Source organism: Pistacia vera, unplaced genomic scaffold (genome assembly GCF_008641045.1).
Source record: "Pistacia vera cultivar Batoury unplaced genomic scaffold, PisVer_v2 Contig716, whole genome shotgun sequence".
Taxonomy (NCBI): Eukaryota; Viridiplantae; Streptophyta; class Magnoliopsida; order Sapindales; family Anacardiaceae; genus Pistacia; species Pistacia vera.
In genome coordinates this window covers 12,520-34,972 of record NW_022196575.1, presented here as the reverse complement: position 1 = coordinate 34,972, position 22,453 = coordinate 12,520, and the positions used below count along the sequence as shown (strand labels likewise).

Below are 22,453 nucleotides of genomic sequence, written 5' to 3'. Positions count from 1 at the left end.
ACCTTTTCTATATAAGCTATTGAGGAGAAAAGTTATAGATTTAACTCTTTTTAGAGTGTGGTTACTAGGGCTGCAAACGAACCGAACAGTTCGCGAATGTTCGTTGTTCGTTCGATTACTGTTCGATAATATTCGCGAACATTTGTTCGTGAACAGTTCGATATTTGTTCGATAATATGTTCGATCGAGTTCGAACAGGGGTTGTTCGTTTGATTATGTTCGCGAACACTATACGTTCGACTAATCCATCCGTTCGCGAACAATCGTTCGATTGTTCGTTCGTTTATGTTCGAAAAACATGTTATGCATTATCATAATTAATTTTTTTTTTCTTTTTTATATTATGTTTGATTTAGTTTGGATGAATTTTTTTTAATAGTAATCAATAATAAAATTTTATGATACTTTTGTTTTTCTTATATATATAATATGTTTGGATTTTTTTTTTCCAAATGTCATCAATAATTAAATATATAAGTATATAACATTTTAATTAAAAAGTTATAAATTATTATGATAATTAGCATGACAAATTTAATAACATAATAGATTGTATAATCAAGTGATATATAATATAGTAAATCCAATAACATAATAGCTTTATATTTTTCTAAATGTAATCAATAATTAAATATTATAAGATAGCATTTCAATTAACAAATAATAAATATAGTATGGTAAATTGATAAACATAACATATTGTATAATCAAGCGATGTATAGTATAACAAATTTAATAATATAATAGCTTAATTAAACCTAAATTAATCACACATTTGTATAGATCATATATTACAATAAATCCTCATACCACTATGAATTTATAGGTGTTGATACAAAATATATATATATAGACAATAATGATAACATATGTATTGATCATATATTATAATAGATTTTCATTCCACTATAAATTTATGAGTGTTGATACAAAATATATATGTAAACATTTAAAATATTTATGATAATTTATGTAATGATAATAAATATATGATAACCTATAATTTTGATAATTTCATAACATATTTAACCTATGATTAATATATGTATGATAATAATTTTGTATATACATAATTACACATTATATATAACAAATTAATCACACATATGTATTCATCATATATTATAATAGACCATCATTTCACTATGAATTTATGGGTGTTGATACAAAATATATATGTAAACATTTAAAATATTTATGATAATTTATGTAATGATAATAAATATATATGTAAACAAATTCTTTTTGTTTGTGTCATGTTTGATATGGAACTAAATTTGTTTTGAACGATTTATTGTTCTGTTTAATTTATTTTGAAGTTTTATTATTTATGATGGTTAGTTATTTTAATTTACTGAGTTTTTATTGATTTGTTTAAAATATAAATATAGATAGAGAGTTGGTTTATTTTCAAATGTTGAATTAAATGGGTATGAATTATAAATTGTTGCATATTTGTTTTTTAGAGCATCAATTGGAAAGTTGGTGTATATTTTTTATTCGAACAGGTATTCAAACGAGTTATTCTAACATGTATTTACAAGTTATCGAACGAGTTATTCGAACAGGTATTTACAAATTATCGAACGAGTTAGTCGAACGAACACGAACGAGTTACGAACGAACACGAACGAGCTTTTTGTTAATCGAACGAACACGAACGAGCTTTTTGTTAATCGAACGAACACGAACACACATCCTGTGTTCGTTCGAACACGAACACGAACACGAACATGAACAGAACACGAACAATCGAACATGCTTATCAAACGATTTTCGAACGGGCCTGTTCGTTCATGTTCGGTTCGATTGCAGGCCTAGTGGTTACCCATTTTACGTGCAACAGAATAATTACCAAGTAGATTAAAACATTTCCAATTTAAACACATCAAACACAAGTGCGAAAATGAAGAACACAACCATATACATGGTTCAGTTAAATCCACTTTTAGCCTACATCCATGGGACCTTGTCCAGATTGAAGCAATCCACTAAGTTAAAAACACATTACAAGATATAATTCAAAGTTTATCAAAGAAACTGTAAAAAGAACTCCATGTTCAACTGTACACTTAGCATCACACTCTGAATCTTTAACGTGTAGCAACTCCTTGTATCTTCTTCATGTTGGGAACACACCTGAGAACAACTTGTGAACCACCAAGCTTCAAGCATCGACACCATGCACTAGCATCAGCAAAGGAACCACGTTCCAAGAACCATCAAGTCTATGTTTGATATGGTGAGGTTTTGGCACAAAATGGAATTGAACCTTTGAACCTTAAGAGAAGAAATACTCTAAGAATTTCAGAGTACAATGAAACAAAATGTCAAAAGGTTAGATTCATACACTCAAGAAAGGGTATTATATAATATAGGGTTTCTTGCTCAACATTATAGTGCCATGTTAGTCAATAAGGGGCTGGCCCATGTTTTTCCAAATAAGGAAAGAACTCCTTCTTTTGGTTTGGACCGCAAAACAAATCAGGAAAATAAACTTTATTCCCTAGGACCGCTTAAGGATATTATGACACATGTAAAAAGGTCCTAAAAAGTGAGAGACAAAGATAAACAATATTTTTTTTCACTTTATTAGACATGCAACTCGTACTAGGTTGCAAATGTCTAAAGTGAGAGTGTAAGCACAGACTGTTGTGCACACACACTCTAAACAAAACAAGCTAAGACATAAGTCTGGCAACCAGTGTGCACACAAAACTTATGTGCACACACACAATAAAGGAAACAAGCCAAATCATTAGATTGGCAACAAGCGTGCAAACATAATTGTTGTGCACACACAACTCATAAGTTTGACAAATATGAGTTTTCCACATTCTCCCCCTTTGTCAAAGTTATGAATAAAGAACATAAAAAAGATTAAGTGCAAACTTGTTTCAATCAACCAATCAAAACTGCAGATTTGCAAAAACAAACATACAAACAAAAAGGAACAAAAACAACAACAATATGAACACAAGGTTAGTCAATAAAAGCATCACTATAAAAGTAACTAAATAAGTTCTACAAAACAACAAGAAAAATAACAAACTCCCCCATGGAGAGACAACATCAAAGCAATTCAAGGTTTTAACAATAAACAGAAAATAAACTTAAAAAATAAACTTTCATTACTACTCCCCTATAAGGCTTACTCCTCTTCTTTGTTCATTAGTTTTGAAGACTTCCAAGAGGGTAGAGAAGTGCAACTGGCTTTCTTAGTAAGAGCAATAAAGGTAACATGAGCATCCTCCACTTGAACATTTGGAGCAGTAATAGAGGATGTATCAGTAGTTTCATCTTGGACGATTGGGACACAAACATACCATTATCCATTTGTTTAATTTGAAGTCCAAGAAACATATTCAACTCCCCTACCATACTCATCTCAAACTCATTTTTCATCAAGCTAATGAATTCCAGTGCATGCGAATGGGATGTAGAACCAAACACAATATCATCAACATAAATCTGTGCACACAAGATTTCATTGTTAGCACGCTTGATAAAGAGGGTTTTGTCGGCATTACCTCGTTCATAGTTATGCTCAAGAAGGAAAGTTGTCAACCTTTCATACCAAGCCCATGGGGCTTGTTTCAAACCAGGAAATGCTTTCTTCAGTCTGAATACATGATCAGGTTTGTGGGGGTCTTGAAAGCCAATCGGTTGTTCAACATACACTTGTTTGGTGAGCATCCCATTCAAGAAGACGCTTTTGACATCCATTTGGAACAATTTGATCTTGAGGTAGCAAGCAACAGAAAGTAGTAAGTGGATTCATTCAAGTCGAGCAATAGGGGCGAAGGTTTCATCAAAGTCGATTCCCTCAACTTGAGTATATCCTTGAGTTACAAACCTAGCTTTGTTCCTGACAACATTACCAAACTCATTAGTTTTATTCTTAAAAATCCATTTGGTACCTATTATGTTGATTCCCTTATGTCTTGGCATAAGCGTCACACATCATTCCTTTCATATTGTTCTAGTTCTTCTTGCATGGCCTCAATCCAATTTTCATCTTTCAAAGCTTGTTTGACATTCTTGGACTCTGCAAGAGACACATAACAAAGATAGCTAATTTTATTTTGTCTTCTCCTTCTTGTAAGCATGACCTCATTTGGATCTCCAATCACGGTTGAAGGTGGATGAGCTTTTTGAACCCATGTTGGTGGATCTTTTCTTCTTTGGTTTCTCCTTTGAATGCTTTCATCAGAAAGATCAACAACCAGCTCAATCCCTTTATTTTGCAATGATGAGTCAGAAGATGACTCTTTGCATGGTACATATCCAGTTACTGCAGCACCAGAAGTAGGTGACAACACATTTGACGAAAGTTTAGGTTCAGGAGATTCAATAGTGTTCACACCATCTTGTGTGGGCACACAAGGAGTAGACAAGTCTTGAATTTCACATTCTTGTGAAAATTCTGAAAAATCTTCTGCATCACTAAACACAGCATTAATGGATTCTAAAACTGTTTCAGAACACATGTTATATATCCTGAATGCATGACTGTTGGAAGAATAACCAATGAAAACTCCTTCATCACTCCTAGAATCAAACTTACCTAAATTCTCTCTATCATTCAAAATGTAGCATTTGCATCCAAACACATGAAAGTAAGAGAGATCGGGTTTGTTACCTTTCCTAAGAGAGATCGGGTTTCTTACCTTTCCACAACTCATAGGGAGTTTGAACAGTATCTTTTCTAAGGTAAACTCTGTTGGAAATATGACATGTCATGTTAATAGCTTCGGCCCAAAGTCTTGTAGGAAGCTTTTTGGCATTAAGCATCACCCTAGCCATCTTTTGAAGCACTCTGTTTTTCCTTTTCACAACACCATTTTGTTGAGGTGTTCTTGGTGCTGAAAATTCATGGAGTATGCCCTGCAATTCACAAAAATTAGCAAAATCAGTATTTTCAAATTCCTTTCCATGATTACTCCTTATTCTCACTATCTTTGTAGCTTTTGAACTCTTCTTAACAAGCAACCTTTTGGCCAATTTCTGAAATGCATTGAATGAATCAGATTTCTCACGCCAAAAATCAACCCAAGCATACCTTGAAAAATCATCAACATAAATAAACACATATATGTTACCTCCTAACCTCTCGGTTTGCATGGGACCCATTAGATCCATATGGAGCAATTCCAAAACACATGAAGTATTGAGATTTGATAAAGCTTTATGAGATATTTAGGTTTGCTTACCTTGTTGACATGGACCACACACATTACCTTTTGGAAGTTCAAGTTTTGGTAGTCCTTTAACCACTTCCTTTTTTAAGAGTCTTACCAAGTCCTTGAAGTTCATGTGACAAAGTTTCTCATGCCACAAGTTTGTGGAATTTATTTTTGAACTAAAACATGACACACGGTTAGAAAGCAAGTAACAATTGTCATTTGACCTTTTGCCCTCAAGTAGAGGTACACCTTTAACATCTAAAATTTGACACTTGTCCTTTGATAATTGAACCACAAAATCTTTGTCACAAATTTGACTAATACTAATCAAATTAGCTTTCAAACCATCAACAAGTAAGACATCTTTCAAAATAGGAAAATCAAGAAGCGCAATTGACCATTTGCCAATAATTTTACCTTTCTTTCCATCTCCATAAGTGACATGCCCACTATCAATCGATTCAAGTTCAGTCAAGAGAGATTTATTACCTGTCATATGTCTTGAACAATCACTGTCTAGATACCAAAGATCATTTTGAAATGCAAGCAAAGAAGTATGAGACACAAAATAGTTCACATCAACCTTAGGTTTTCAAACTCTTTTGGAAGAAAAACCATTGTTAGCATTATGATTTATATTAGCAACAAAACTATGGTTTTGAAGAACTTTCTTCAAATAAGCAATAAACCTGATGGGGCTAATGTGACCTTTCCTATAACAAAAATGGTAAATAGAAATGAATTTTGATACCTTTATAACTTGTCTCACAACAGTTCCTTCAGCAAGAGTTTCGATGGCCTTCATAAACGTGCTTGCACCAACTTTTTCCTTGACCAGACACTTCATCAAGCTTAAGAGAACATGCATTCAACTTATCAATGATGGTCTTAGCCTCAGTTAGTTCAACAATAAGAACAACAATTTTTTCGGACAAGGCTTTCTTTTGCTTCAACAAAGTAGCATTCTCAATACCAAGATATTGCAACTTTTTCACAGCCTTTAGCCATTGGTCATACATTTTATCATATGCCTCTTGTTGCTCAGCATAGATATCAATAGTGTCATCCAAAACCTCACTCTTACCATCTTCTTGGTTCATGGTCAAGGCAAGAACATTTTCATCATCACCTAAGTCATCATCTTCACTTTCATCATGCTCACTCTCACTCAAAGTGGCAGCTATGACCTTACATTTCTTATTTTTCAGTGTATTAACACACTCAGATTGTATGTGCCCAAAGCCCTCACATTCAAAACACTTGATACCTTTATTTTTCTTTTCTTTATCTTTTGAAAACTTCTTTGTAAAGGTACCAGGGGTTTGATGGTCATAAGACTTTTTCACAAAAGCTTTTCGGCCATAACCACCATTATGAGGCTTTTTCATGTTTTTCTTAAGAAACTTAGCAAAATTCTTTGTAAGTAAAGCACAATTTTCATCATCCAATGAACTTAAATCACAATCATCAAAAGGATCAGAATCAACCTCATGTTTGAGAGCCAAACCTTTGCTCGCTTTCTGTTTGTCCCAACATTTTAGATTTAGTTCATAGGTTTGAAGAGAGCCAATGAGTTCATCAATGTTCATAGCATCCACATCTCGACATTCTTTGACGGTGATGACCTTTGACATAAATCTCCAAGGTAAAGAGCAAATCACTTTCCTAACAAGTTCATCATTAGTATATGTTTTTCCCAAAGCAAAACACTCATTAGAAATATCACAAACTCCACCATAGAAATTAGTTATAGTCTCATCCTCATCCATGTTTAGATTTTCAAAATCAATGACAAGTCTTCTAAGCATATTTCTTTTAACGGCACTAGTTCCCTTATTCTTGACTTGAAGCCTATCGCAAGCATCTTTAGTAAGCTCACAATTAGCTATGACTTTCATTTGGTTCACATTAACAGCATTAAAAAGGGCATGAATGGCTTTAGAGTTATAGTTTGCAAGAGTTAACTCATCAGTAGTCCAACTACCAACAGGTTTTGGTCTAGACACTTCATTTTCGACAATAACCAGGGTTGTCCAACCATTCACAACCGTGGACCAAACTCTTTCATCAATAGACTTAAGAAAATCACGCATCCTAGGTCTCTATGTATAATAGTTAGGTCCTTCTAACAGAGGTGGTCTATGAGTAGATCCACCTTTAGTGAAGAAGCTCATGACGAAAAACAATCAGAGACACTACAAGAAAAAGTACTTTTTGCAACCATTTTTTTTTGCAACTAGGCAAAAATAGTTGCAGATACCGTACATTTAGTAACTAAATTCTAATTAGTTGGCCAAAGGGAATAAAATTCCAGGGCCCATTTATACCTGCCTTTAGCGAAATTAATATTTTGCAACTACTGTTATTTGTTGCCCAAAATATCACATCAGCGACTAATTTATTTAGTTGCCAATTCTTACACAAACACAATTGACAACTACAACAAGGGATTCTGCAACTAAAATTATGGTTACAGAAAACAATTATTTGCAACTACTGAATAGTTGCTAAATTATATGCAAATATTTATTAATTAATTTGTAACTATTTTTATTAGTTACAAAATAAATAATACAATTACCGAAATATCCAAGCTTTTGACAATAATTACAAAGGGCCCAGGGTACATTTGGCAACTAATTATTTTGTGCATATTACAACTAGTTGCAAAAACTCATGTATAGCAACTAAAATGTATTTAGTCGCTAAAAGTTGATGAATTTTTTTGAACCCAATTTTCCCGATAAAATGAAAAAATATTATTTTAATTTATGACTAAAATTACTGTTGCGTAACTAATTAGTTAGTTACAAATTATCTTCTTTTGGCAACTAAGATTTTAGTTGCCAAATGTGTGGTAAATTTTGAGCGCCCCATGTTCTCGCTTGAAATAAATTGAAATTTTGGGTATGTTATTTTGGCAACTAAAGTTATTATTGTTAATAGGTTTTTGCAACAAAAATGTAGCCACTAAATATGGGTATTAAAAATAATATATACTACTAGTAACCAAATCAATGTATTGTTTGATTCTACTTTTGCCGCCTACATTACCATCTCTTTGATTCTACTTTTGCCGTCTCATTACCCATTGAAGGTAACTTTTTTTTATTTTATGTTAAAGCTCATTCTTTTACGGATGGTATTTTAATTTTATAGTTTGATTTTCAATCCGTTTCTTCACAACATTTGCTTTAATTTGTTTAAGTTCTGTTGTAGTGACGTTCCTAAATGGGTGGGTTTAACTTCGTAATGTGTGATTTTTTTTTGTCTTCTCTTTCATCTGATTACCATAGACTGTTTTTGTTTTGGTTACACATGGGTTTTGTGAATGTTTGTGTGCAAGCTGCAACTCAAATTTTGAATAAGTGTAAACAAGGAAAGGGAAAGTGGAAATTAGTTTTTGTTCATATAAAACTAGAAACGCTATCGTATGGCTATATGAAAAGGATCTTCACTACTAGAAAAACCCTTCCTGGACAGAAGAGTTAACAGATTTTTTTGACCGTTTTAAAAAAACTATCAAGAATTGTAATTTTTAACTGATTGTTGACCATTTGTGAACTGTCAAGAATTTGAAATAATTTTGACCATTTTGGATGATTCTTGACAGTTATTATAGTCAGAAATTGGTTAAAAATAAAATTTGCAAATCTTGTTCTTGACTATGTAGTCACTCCTGACCGTTAAAAACTGTGAAGGATTATATAGATAAAAAACAGAAAAAAAAAAAAAAAATTTGCCTAAGACTTTTCCTGCCCATTTTTTGCCACCAATTTTTCATTCATTACTCCCACAATTTTTTCCTTAAAACTTATGCTTACCCTTATTCACTCATTTTTGTAAACCCTCATAGTCGACCTATTTTCGACACTGGAAAAAAGTTCTCGTTTCTACCACTCTCATTCAATAGATGACGACTTGCTTAATGACTCTGAGCTTACTCTGTGTCTATTTTGACGGAGTTTGTTAACTTTGGTGAGTTCTTATCGAGGCATATCCCCAACACCCAAAAGTAGAAGTGTTCAAAAAAATGTAGAAATCAAACCAAATGGGAACCGAAGTGGTTTTCTAGTTATCGGGGAAATCGATTCGGTTTTGGTCCATAGAAATGAGAAAAACGAAGTCGATTTTATTAAAAAACATTAAAAAGTAAACATTTTTTCATTAAAATAAAAAAAGCAATTTAAATTAAAAAGATTATAAATCTAAAATTAAAGAAAATTAAAACCCCAAACCCGGTTTAAAAAAAAAGAAAAGAAATAATAAAATAAAACAAATTTTCCCACCTCAAAATTTCACCAAGGCAAATTCTCACCTATTTTTCATTAAATCAAAGCTAGGTTATAACTATTAGAATAACCCATTTCTTCTACCCAAAATTTCGGCGCCCAAAAACTCGTTCTTCCGCGAAAAACGAGAACATTTCCCTCTCTTCGCCAAAATCTCTCTTTGTCGCTCTTCCACTGAATTGCAGAGGTTTCTCGTTGCAACAATCAATCTTCTTCTCAAATCTTTTCAATCAATCTTCTGATTGCTCTTTTTTTCTCAATCTTCTTCTCGTTGGGATTTGTCTAATTGGTCTGTCCTCTCAATCTTCTTCTCTTTGCGATTAGGGCAAAAGGTTGAATGGATTAATCAATCTGGGCTATTGAAGAGAAGAAAGGGTTTGTGAAGGGAGAGTTAGGGCATTTCGGTCATTGTGAAGCTGATCTGTGTGGGAACATGAATCTTCAGATTGTATGGAAAACTATGATAAAGAAATGGTGGATGGAGTAATGAAGGTGGCCATTACTGTTCGAAAAAAGATGATGATATTTGCTGTGTGTTTGTGGCCAGGTATTTTGTTTTCCCATTTTAAATTTTATTTATATAATGCTTTCATTGTTGTTTAAAGAACAAGCTTTGTGGTGTGGGGATTTTTAATTTTTTTTAAGTTCTTAGTTTTTAGCATTGCTAGTTGCCTAAAATGAGTTTGATGTGCCTTTCATTGCAGCTTTGGATGATTTTTTGGATTCAATTTTGGGTGATTTTGTTCTTTAAAAAAGATAAATAAATAAAAAACCCTTTCGTTTTTAACTATTTGTTAGGTGTTAGGCAAGCGGAAATGACGACAACAATAAGCTTCAACTCATTCTTACTGGAGGAGTTCAAGTTCTGTCGTGTTTTTTTAATTAATTTATTGTCTTTCTACTCTTCAATTGAAAAATATTTGAAATTTGGGTCGGGTATTTGAGTATTGATTGCAGGGTTGGATATGAATATAAAGCTGTGAACTTGGTGAAGGAAGAGCAAAACAGTCCTGGTGATTTTGCTTTTGGTTTTGAGGATAATTACAATACCAGATGGCCAAAATGGACGGGGTTTGACTTTGATTTGTTTGATAATTGAACTTTTTTTTTTTTTTTTTTTTTTTTTTTGTAGAGTTTAGAAACCTCAATCTCTGGTTATGTGCCGGTTTTGGTAGATGGAGATGTTCTTCTTTCTGATTTTGCTATTTACATGGTCAGTATTGATACTCTTTATTTTATATTATCTTGTGTCACTTTTGTGAATATGGAGGGATTTTTTAGTATAAATTGGCCTTGCTTGTAGTATCTGGCAGAGAAGTATCCTTAGCATCCATTTTTGCCTTCTGATCTTAAGACAAAAGCTATCAATTTTCAGGTTAATTCTATTTCATTTCCCTTTATTTATCTTATTATTGTTTTCAATGACATATTTCTATAATTTGTAACCATTGTAAAGAAACTGGTTTTTGTTAATCAAGAATCACTTCTGCTTTTAGAATTGTCATGATTTTTAAATTTGCAGTAGACTGTTCAATTTCATTTTTGTCACTTAGATGTTGTTCCGGTGATTGGGGTGGGCTGGGTATAGTTTTGTATGTAATTTGATTTGTCCTGTGATTATTCATAGCAATTTGATATCATTGAAGCCAGTAGAATGTTCTGCTTTTAGAATTTGTCTGTCATGAGTTTGATGTGCCTTTCGTTGCAGCTTTGGATGATTTTTGGATTCAAGTTTTGGGTGATTATTGTTTCTTTAAAAAAGATAATAAATAAAAACCTTTGTTTTATTAATATTTTTTTGGGTTAGGCAAGCGGAAATGACGGCAGTAACAATAAGCTTCAACTCTATTCTTACTGGAGGAGTTCAAGTTCTTGTCGTGTTTTTTAAATCAAATTATTGTCTTTCTACTCTTCAATTGAAAAAAAATTGAAATTTGACTGTCTGGTGAACCTTCTAGATTGAATTAATCAAAATTGTAATCTTGCTTTTCTCTTTGTTTGTTGTAGTGTAGTTCTGTCATCTGTTCCCTGTTTCTTTTTCATTGGGAAGCCTGAGCAGTTGTTGTATCTGGAAACAGGATGAATGCTGTTATAAACTTTCCATTTTTTTTCTTTTTATTCCTTGCTGCTTCTCTGACACACACGCTGATGTGCTCCCAATGTCTAGTGTTTGCAGACCCTATGTACACATGATATGAACCAAAATGGTTAGCGTGGACTTTTTTCAATATGAGTCAGCCTGTGCTTATTGCAGAGTAGTTATGCTCACTTGGTGACAAATGAAATTCGTTGATAACATTTGGTTTTTCCATGAAGTTTCACTTTAATGGATGATTGCTTCATATTAAGATGATGATGTCCGATCAAATGTGTCATTGCACTTGCATGTATATTTTCATTAATGATAAAATATTCAATCTACTTGCCTTTCTTCTTTTCCTTGGTCGTCCCCCTGGCCCTTCACCGCCAAGTATGGTTATCTCTACCCTTAAACTAACTGTATGATCTTGTTAATGATGGGAAGTAATGTAGATTGCTAAGAACTTTGGTTTGCACTATATTGTAGGAAATCATAAGATAAAGAATGAACACCCGGATGATAGCCAATGTATTGTCAATGATAGAGTGAAATGCATCTAAGGTCACCAGAACGGTTGGAGGAGTAGCTCGTCTTAGTTGATCAACAAAAAGAGAAATAAAAAAGCCTTGACAAAACTATTTGTTTTGTTGGAGATATGAAGTAGCAACTATAGCCTTTGAACTACAACAATCTGATAAGCTCCAACTCGACAGCCATCGCCATCTCCAACTACTGAAGACTCGTCCATCAGCTACAACATTTCAAAAAAGGCAACTGGTGACACTTGAGATACTCTAGATATTGATGGTTAGTTTTTTGTTGTATGGGTAGTAGATATTTTAACTGGGGGTAGAACCATCTTTTTAAGACTGTTTGCATATATCTGTTAGATGGTGTACATGGGGTGGACATTTTTTGTTAGTTATGTACAAATAGATAGCTAGTGATGAAAATGGGGGTGCATACTTTTTTTTTTTTTTTTTTGTTATGCCACTGATAGTGCATTTTGGATTTTATTTCTTTAATGCATAAAAATTCATGTATATATATAAATATATATGTATGAAAATTGTATATGAGTTAGTGATCAGATTTTATAGGTGCAATTATTTGTTGATGTTGAATGTATAAACTAGGTCAATACAAAATGCTTAAAACAAAACACATTCTGCAACTAATTTTTTAGTAGCAAAAAGTAATTTAGCATAATTGTATTCCACATTCAGTGTCTAAAGTTATAGAATTAACTACTAAATTTTGGTTACCAAAAAATACATTTGTCTAATAGTCGCGAAAACTTTTTAAATTTCACATTCAGCGTCTTAAAATATTATAATTATCATTAAATTTGGGCATCAAAAGATACATTCGTCCACTGATAAAATAATCGCGAAAACTTTTTGGATTTCGCATTCAGTGTCTAAAAAAGACTACAATTAACCATTAAATTTTGGTCACCAAAAAATATATTTGGTCACTAATAAAATAGTTACAAAAACCTTTTGGATTTACATTCATTGTTTAAAGTATTACAATATACTACCAAATTTTAGTCACCAAAAGATATATTCGTCGACTAATAAAATAGTTGCGAAAACTTTTTACGAAATATCCTCACACCTTTAACGTCTAATTTTTGTGGCATTCGTGACAAAATATTGACACTAAAAGGTACATTTGCAACTAATTGATTAATCGTGATACATTTTACCAATTACCTTGAACAATTAGCGTTTTAATAGGAGGACTATTTTAACAAGCAATTAGCGACTAATTTGCTAGTCGCTAAAAAGAAACTTTCTGTGTCAACCAAAAATTTAGACAGCCCATACTTTCTACGATAGCGATTCCAAACTACATGGCGACTACGAAATTTAGACGCGAGATATGATTTAGCGGCTAAATTTTACTTTCTGCGTCTAATTTTGCTAGACGCTGAAAGACATTTTTCTTGTAGTGAGAGATGCTAACACAAGAAACTGTAGTGCACACATAGACACCACAACAGATCTAAAAAGAAAATGCAACACAAATCATATTTCGTCTAACAACCAGACCACTTGATGCACACAAAAACAAGCAAAGTGGATAAGGATCAACTAAAGCAACTTATCAGGACATTCTTATAACCACTTGTGGGGAGAGAGTTGTAGTTTAACTCATTTTAGAGTGTGGTTATCCATTTTAAGTGCAGCGAAATAATACCAAGTAGATTAAAACATTTCCAATTTAACACATCAAACACAAGTGTGAAAATAAGAACACAACTATATACATGGTTCGGCTAAATCCACTTTTAGCCACAATCCATGGGACCTTGTCCAAATCGAAACAATCCACTAAGTTAAAACACTTACAAATATATTTCAAACTTGATCTAAGATATAGTAAAAAGAACTCTTTGTTCAACTTTACACTTAGCACCACACTCTAAATCCTTAACATGTAGCAACTCTCCGGATCTTCTTCACGCCGGGAACCACCGAGAATAACTTGTGAACCACCAAGCTTCAAGCACTGATGCACGCACCAGCATAGCAAAGGAACCACGTTCCAAGAACCATCAAGTCTATGTTGATATGGTGAGGTTTTGGCACAAAATGGAAATGAACCTTTGAACCTTAAGAGAAGAATACTCTAAAAATTTTAGAGTACAATGAAACAAAATGTCAAAAGGTTCGATTTATACACGCAAGAAAGGGTATTATATAATGTAGGGTTTCTTGCTCACACTATAGTGTCAGTCAGCTAACAAGGGGTGACCCATGTTTGTCAAATAAGGAAAGAATTCATTTGTTTTGGTTTGGACCACGAAACAAATCAGAAAAAGAAACTTTATTCCCTAGGACTACTTAAGGATATTATGACACATGTAAAAAGGTCCTGAAAAAAGTGAGAGAAAAGATAAAAAATATTTTTTTTTCTTTATCAGACATGCAACTTATGTTGGGTTGCAAATGTCCCTATGAATTAGCTCAAAGAGTATTTTGATGTTGCAAGAATGTAGGACTTGTTTGCTGCACTTCTTCTCTCCTTCACTCTTCTTCGAAGTGAGCTTTTAAACTTTGATTTAAAAATATAGCCGTTGAGAAAATTTTACATGTAAAAGTAGGAGGAATAGGTGTTACAATATCACGAATGGCCATTCCTGACTCCAATAGTCATAAATTAAATTTGAAATCTAGATCTAGAATGGCCGTTCTTTTGTTAGTAACGGACGTTAGTTGCTTTTGATATGTGAAACCTATACATCATTAGAAAGCTCTTTCAGTCAGCTTTCTCAAACATCTTACAAAGTTGAATTTGGAGTTCTCTAGAGAAAGTTATAGACCAGTCTTTGCAACCTGTCCAGAGTTTCCAAAATTATGAACAACTTGGTGGAACGGTGTTGTGCATGCATAGAAAAGCTTGGGAAATTGATGAACGAGCATTCATTCATGATGAATGGTCGTTCCACTCTAAATCTCCATTTTTTCCAAAATTTGGCAAAACCATGAATGAGTTTATGGAATGGGCACGTTCATGCCTAGAACAGCTTGAGGATAGACGAATGACCATTCATTCTTTTAAAATGGGATTTTCTCCATGATTACGGATTATTTGGGCAAAGTGATAAACACGAAAGCTTTATCCCTCTAAATTATTATATTTTCGACACCACAAGAATCACGTAATTCTGATATCTATAGCAAAGGTATCCCCGAAATATTGAAGAGATGTTCTAGATCTTGATTTTACTAGACCATCAACTCATATCGTGATTTTCTTCTTGATACCAAATGATCTGGCCAAGTGACAAACATCAAAGTTTTAGCCATTTTAGTTATATTTCCAAGTCCGCTAGAATAACCCGATTTGGAGCTCTCTAGCCAAAGATATATCCAAAATACTCAATAATAGTTCTGGATGTTGATTTTGCCAGACTATAAACTTGTATCTTGATTTTATCCTCGATCCTGGTTGATCTGGGTGAACTGATGAACATAAAAGTTTTAGCCCTTTGTATTATTCTTCCAAATCCACATGAATGACCTAATTTGGATCTCTCTATCCAAAGTTATCTTCAAAATATCGAAGAGTATTCTAGGGGATGGCTTGGAGTTGGGAATGAGCATTTATCATTTAGGAACGGGCGTTTCGAGCTTAAACCTTGCATCATTACAAGAAAAATGCCTTTCGGCGTCTAGCAAAATTAGACACAGAAAGTCAGATTTAGACGCTAAGCATTTTTTGCGTCTAAATTTCGTAGTCGCCCCTTAGTTGCAGTATCGCTGTCATAGATTGTTTGTGCGTCTAAATTTTTATTTAGATGCGGAAAGTTTTTTTTTAGCGACTAGCAAATTAGTCGCTAATTGCTGGTCAAAATAGTCCCCCAACTTAGACGCTAATAAGTAAAGGGTAATTTGATAAAATTGTATAGCGACTAATCAATTAGTTGCAAAATGTACCTTTTAGTGTCTAATAATTTGTCGCGAATGCCACAAAAATTTGATGCCAAAGGTATAAGGGTAATTTCGTAAAAGGCTTTTGCAACTATTTTATTAGTCGACGAATGTATCTTTTGGTGACCAAACTTTAGTGATTAATTGTAATACTTTTAGACGCTGAATGTAGAATCCAAACGGTTTTCGCGGCTATTTTATTAGTGGCCAAATGTATCTTTTGGTGACCAAAATTTAGTAGTTAATTCTAGTAATTTTAGACGCTAAATGTGGAATCCAATAGATTTTCGTAACTATTTTATTAGTGGCCAAATATATCTTTTGGTGACCAAAATTTAGTGATTAATTATAATCATTTTAGACGCTGAATGTGAAATCCAATAAATTTTCATGACTATTTTATTAGTGGACGAATGTATCATTTGGTAACCAAAATTTAGTGGTTAATTGTAATCATTTTTTAGACGCTGATTGTGGAAGCAATTAAACTAAATTACTTTTTGCTATTAAAACATTAGTTGCAGAATGTGTTTTTTTGAGCATTTGACTTCCAACGGAATGCAATTATGCTAAATTATTTTTTGCTAGTAAAATATTAGTTGCAAAATGTGTGTTTTTTTTTTAGAGCATTTCGTATTGACCTACATTATACATTCAACATCAACAAAATAATTGACACAATATACAAATCTGATCACTAAATCAAATATCATATTTTCATACATATATATAGCCCATACATGAATTTTTATGCATGATGAGCAATAAAAATCCAATATGCACTATCACATGTGCATTAAAAAAAAAAAAAAAAAAAATAGCATGCACCCACATTTTCCCCACTACCTATCTATCTGTGCATAACTAACAAAAAAATGCCCACCCTATGTGCACCATCTAACATATATATGCAAACAATCCTAAAAAGATGGTTCTACCCCCATTTCAAAATATCTACTGCCCATACAACAAAAAAATAACCATCAATACCGTTAGCATGTCAAGTGTCACCAGTTGCGGTTTTTGAAATAGCTGTAGCTGATGAGGATGAGTCTTCATCCGGTGGAGATGGCAATGGCTATCGAGTTGGAGCTTTATCAGATTGATGTAGTTCAAGGGCTATAGTTAGCTGCTTCATCATCTCCAACAGAACAAATTGTTGGTGTTCAAGGCTTTTTATTTTCTCTTTTTGTTGATCAAATAAGATGAGTTGCTCCTCCAACTACTTAATCTTATTTTCTTGTTGTTGCACAATACACCTTAACTCTGCTTCTGTTGCAGTGGATTGATGCTCAGTCTGTGAAAATGCAAAATTCTGGTTAAATCCGGAAGCTTTACCCAGAACTTCCTCACATATTTCAACTTCAGTTTTTTCACTTTCCCCTGCTTGTGTTTCATCTTGCAGCTCTATCATTTTTTCCTACCATCAATTGAATACATAACCAATAAGTCAACCAACAAACTAAATAGCAACATAAAAGAATACTGCAGCACCAAACAAAAATAAATTTGATGGAGTAGAGAAGCAAGTATATCAAACATTATCAATCTAATACTAAAAGACAAATTCTGACATAAAGTTTTTATATTGAAAAGTGTGAAATTATATGTTTTGTAGTTTATTACCATCACCTAATGGAGGTCTAGATTAAAAAAAAATGTGGATGTCTACATCTGAGAATTTTCTTATACACATATAAGCAACAAATTTACAATCACATATCCATGCATAAACATGCTAAGTAATTGGAAAGATAACGGTTGTTGCGTTTTGTAAATATCATAAAAGTGATGTGGCAAGGCTGCTATGGTGATACGGAATGGAAGTTGATTAGTTCAGTATTACTCATCAAGAAGTATAAATCTGTACATATGCATTTCCCATTTTCAAAGTGTTTTAATTCTCCAAGAGGCAAAACAAAGCCATGGTTCTCTGCCATTGCTAGCAGAGCTCCCAAGGACATACACTACCACACTGTAAAAACTCCACTAACATACATGATCTTCAGCAATCATGAAGTTGAATTGTTCAAAAATAACAGATTCATTCCAAGTGTACAAATCAGGAAAGGTGCCCAAAGAGAAGAATGAAAACTACATCTCATTTAAATAGATTATGATCATTGATCAATGCACACTAATGCCAGCACAAGATCTAGTGTAGTGAGAAAATTCATTTCAGAAGATGATGTGCACAATTTTAAATCATTCTGATTTAGGTGGTTTCAATCAAGCTGAATCTCAATTCCATGGAGGAAGACTTCACACACACATACACACAAATTAAAAAAAAAAAAAAAAAAATCTAATCTCATCCGTCCAAGTTCAGCGATACGACATTCAAATTATAAATTCAGACAATAATAATATCTAGATCATAAAATCCTCAGTAGAATCTAGACCTCCATTAGGTGATATTTTAAAGTTACATATTTACTCTGAAAATAAAATGCTCTTATAGGCTCCTAAAATTGCACTTTTAGTGGTAGCATGTCCCTAGGATGGATGACAACTGACGCAAAAATGCTTAGAAGATACTTTAAAATATCTACATAAACCATGAAACAGGTTTTTCCTACTAGAAGAAACTCCAACTTTCTGCTTTAAAAAATACAAACTGTTAAGTTCAATTAAGAGAAACAATATAACACAAGTTAAATTTCAGCCTTATCCTGCAATGTTTGTAACATATCAATAGCAAACCACAGCAAAATTATAAAAGTTTGGTAACACTCAAGAAAACTAAATGCCAATATCAAACAAATGCACAAGCACCAACATAACTACAGGTCAAAAGATGACAGAGAAATGCAATGAGACTCAAATTAAAACAATAAAAGCATGGCAGTATGGAACAGTTACGGAAAAACAATACATTTATACCCAATTGAATGGTAAGACATTTCATATATCGATAATTGAAGATAATCAACTTACATATAGCTCTCTTGCTTGTTCATTAATCCACCCTTTCTCGGCGCTCCAACAAGTGTCATGAAATAATTGTATAGGACCGACAGACTCCCCAAGTTGGTGCGCCTTAACAGTTCATATCATCATTGACCATAAATTGAAATAAAATTAGTAAACAGGAAAACAAAGTTGTATATTTGTATAGGTGAATCATATTAAATACTTTTTTCTTTTTGTGCTGGATAAAGTTCTTGAAACCACCGCGGTTCCAAGAACTTTATCCATTAAAGTTCCTTCATACGACACTGCACATCTCTGCAGAAGAAGGCCTGAGGACTTTCCCGCCCGGATCAATGAAATTGAACCAAGTCTCTTGTGGCATGATCTGCATTACTTGTTCACCTTATTTATATTCCACAATTTCCCATATTAACTGAAAGATGTGGGATTAGGAACATAATATTTATAAAACACAAAGAATAAGATGGCCAGTGGAACATGCATGCAGCCAGACATTTCCCTTTCCTTTGGAGCCATAGTAATGCTGCATCTAACGTCTAATCATAATAGTCCAATTAAGTGTGTAAATTTAAGCATATGCCCATCTCTGTAACTTCATCTAGTGTTTTCAAAATACTGCCTATTCTAACATAATTATCATTTTGTTTATCACGTTCTGTCTAAAATTAGAACTATAAAAACAGGGGACTGGTCTTCTCTCTATGGTTTTTCTTTTTATTCTAGAACCTATATTTCACTTCTTGAGCAACAATAAAAAATATTTATGTTACGATGATACATCAACCATTCAGTTCACATTCTCTAATATTTATTTATTGAAGTTCACAATTTAAATGGAACAAAAGGCAATCATAATATAAAGCATTAAAAATGCTCAATTACAGCACCACCATCACATCAAAAACACTTAGAAAACTATGCCTAGTCCTACAATAAGCAGTGTAAGATTAATTTCAATCCAAACAAAATAAACTTCCCACAATAAAAGAAGGTCAGTAGCCATACCAGCCATGAAGCTTCATTTTGAAGTACCGCCTGTATATCCAAATGCTCAGGCCTCAAGAAGGTTTGCAGCAGGCATATCTTCTCAGAGATTTATTTATTTACTTTTTCTATATATAGAAGAATGATGCATTAGTCAAGTTAATGCTTCCAACGATCTTCAAATTTTGTTGTTCTTTTCATAAGTCCCTAAATTTTATTCATCCTCAAGTTATCTTTCTAGTTCTAAGATCAAATGACCCTACAAATTTTCAAGTTAAGTTTTTCCAAACTAGCATTCTGGCCTCATAACAGATGTCAAAATTACTGACCGGACAATTAATCAAGCACCTTCTATTTCTACTTGGTGAAGCAGACCATGTTGTTAGTTATTGAATATATGATTATATATAGGGAAATCAAGAAATGCAAATTTCCAGTCTCCAAATAGCAATAAAACAAAACTCAGGCTGAGCAGTAGGTATTATCTACTCATTTGTCATATCATAACTTAAATGAATAGCTGAAAAGTACCACAATTATTTGCCAGCTTCTAGCATAGATGAATGGAAACACAAGACAACAGCTTTGTGTTAATAAAGCTAGACCAAACTGTGATTTAAGAAAAGGTTGGTATAACTATTCTAACATTTTCAATATCAGCACAAGAGGTATCATACCATACGTTACATATTCCTCTATTTGTAGCAAGGATTACGATTGGAGATAGTGAGCTACGAATCAAGTATGAAAAGCTCTCCATGTCCAGCATATGAACCTGGAGATTGTAACATAAGAAACATACAACAAATCTGAACATATATATACATATATAGAAACAAAATGGGTTTAGGAGAGAACCTCATGAATGAATAGAACTCCAGGTACAAGCTCTGCCACACATTCATCAATATACTGATTAACAACCTGGCATCGGTGAAAATTTTCAGTCAAAGCATTACATTTACAGGTAAATCTTAGAAGTGCGACAGTTGAGATTATAGACCATTGCAGACTCGTCATCCTTATTATTATTATTATTTTTTCAATGCAATTATTGAGGTCATGGAAAGGCATATCAAGTGCTTTTCTGGTAAATGACAAAACAAAGAGGATTCAAAGTAGAACCTTATTTATTTCTTGACGTAGTTTTTCAGTAATTTCTGTTTTCCTCGGCTTCATCATCTAACCCATTACCAGTTTCCTAACACAATACATACCAAGTCTGACGTGGTCCATCAATCCATCAAATGAGCACCAACTGAAACTTCTTCTATTGGGGTAATCGCCAGGGATTTGCGTGGAGAAGAAATTGGGAATTTGGGGAAACAGGGAGGGATTTGCGTGGAGAAGAGAAGAGGTAGGTAAGGTTATGAGATTGGGAATTTGGGGAAATAGGGAGGGATTTGCGTGGAGAAGAGAAGAGGTAGGTAAGGTTATGAGATTGGGAATTTGGGGAAATAGGTAGGGATTTGCGTGGAGAAGAGAAGAGTTAGGTTATGAGATTGGGAGTTTGGGGAAATAGATAGGGATTTACGTGGAGAAGAGAAGAGTTAGGTTATGAGATTGGGAGTTTGGGGAAATAGGTAGGGATTTGCGTGGAGAAGAAATTGGGAATTTGGGGAAACAGGGAGGGATTTGCGTGGAGAAGAGAAGAGGTAGGTAAGGTTATGAGATTGGGAGTTTGGGGAAATAGGTAGGGATTTGCGTGGAGAAGATTGGGAATTTGGGGAAAGGCTTGATTTATATATCTTAGGGTTTTTTTGTAAATAACTTTAAAAAGTAAGGCTTGTAATTAATTGCAAGGTTCTGAAAACTGGATCGGACCGTCCGGTCGGACCGGTTCGACCGGTGACCGGCGGCATTTCTGGTTCGAAATACTTCAAAAACCGTTAATTACATTTAAACCAGATTGGACCGCAGTTAGACCGCCGGAATAGTGCCGAATCGTGGTCCAATCACAGTTGAATCCCGCCAGATTCCGACACCGATCGAGGGAGAAATCACCGCCATTAGACTTGACGACATCTCCACTACAAAACCCTGCCATTTTCAGTGGCCGTTGTCCAGCCATCGTCGCTCGCCGTCCACCTAAACTTCATGCGATCGTCAGACTTCTTTTGTTGATTCCAGCGATTTCCGGCGCCGATGGAACTCCTTGGCACACCATCAAAGTCGCCGACACCTACACATCAAAAGCCCCAAGATTCCAGCTTCGATTGGCCGTCGATCGTCGCTACCTCCACCATTCACCAGAATCTTCGCGCGACAGGGGTGTTTTAGATAGATTTCAAACCTTAAGGGAGTATATAGGGGTGTTTTTGATGAATTTCAAACCTTCAGGGACTACAAAAATTTTATAAATTATCGTCCAACTGACCGATCCAACCGGTCAAACCGGAAACCAGACCCTTGAACGGGTCATTGTCTGGTCTGGTTTTCAGAACATTGATTAATTGTTTAATTTTTAAATATAATTATATTTTGCAAACAAATCAATTTGCAACTAAATTTTTAGACACGAAAAAATTAGTTATA

The 22,453-nt window shown here is 33.7% G+C and overlaps 1 protein-coding gene and 1 long non-coding RNA gene across 5 annotated transcripts; one reads left to right on the top strand and one right to left on the bottom strand.

Moving 5' to 3' along the window:
* Positions 1–10,758: 10,758 nt before the first annotated feature.
* LOC116114649 lies at positions 10,759–12,174 on the top strand. Its single transcript, XR_004125584.1, has 2 exons — positions 10,759–10,853; positions 12,045–12,174. It is a non-coding gene; the product is annotated as an uncharacterized LOC116114649 (long non-coding RNA).
* Positions 12,175–16,829: 4,655 nt separating this feature from the next.
* Positions 16,830–21,300, bottom strand: LOC116114644 (ruvB-like protein 1). 4 transcript variants are annotated; one of them, XR_004125582.1, is made up of 6 exons: positions 21,044–21,300; positions 20,777–20,842; positions 20,596–20,693; positions 19,940–20,046; positions 18,938–19,346; positions 16,830–17,420 (listed from the first exon to the last, which is right to left on the bottom strand). XR_004125582.1 is itself a non-coding variant. In XM_031400787.1 (3 exons), the coding sequence occupies exons 1-3, from the start codon at positions 21,098–21,100 to the stop codon at positions 20,535–20,537; spliced, it is 282 nt and encodes a 93-aa protein (XP_031256647.1). In that variant the 5' UTR covers positions 21,101–21,300; the 3' UTR covers positions 20,398–20,534. The 4 variants fall into 4 exon arrangements, 1 of the variants encoding a protein (XP_031256647.1); XR_004125581.1 differs by having other exon boundaries at positions 18,938–20,046; XR_004125583.1 differs by lacking the exon at positions 19,940–20,046.
* Between the last annotated feature and the right edge of the window lie 1,153 nt (positions 21,301–22,453).

What these genes read in the sequence shown, in the direction of transcription:
- LOC116114644 (XM_031400787.1), bottom strand. Translation starts at nt 21,100, where the DNA reads ATGATGAAGCCGAGGAAAACAGAAATTACTGAAAAACTACGTCAAGAA. An exon ending in TACGTCAAGAAATAAATAAG is followed by an intron (nt 20,843 to 21,043) that starts GTTCTACTTTGA and finishes CACCGATGCCAG; the next exon opens with GTTGTTAATCAGTATATTGA. An exon ending in GAGTTCTATTCATTCATGAG is followed by an intron (nt 20,694 to 20,776) that starts GTTCTCTCCTAA and finishes TACAATCTCCAG; the next exon opens with GTTCATATGCTGGACATGGA.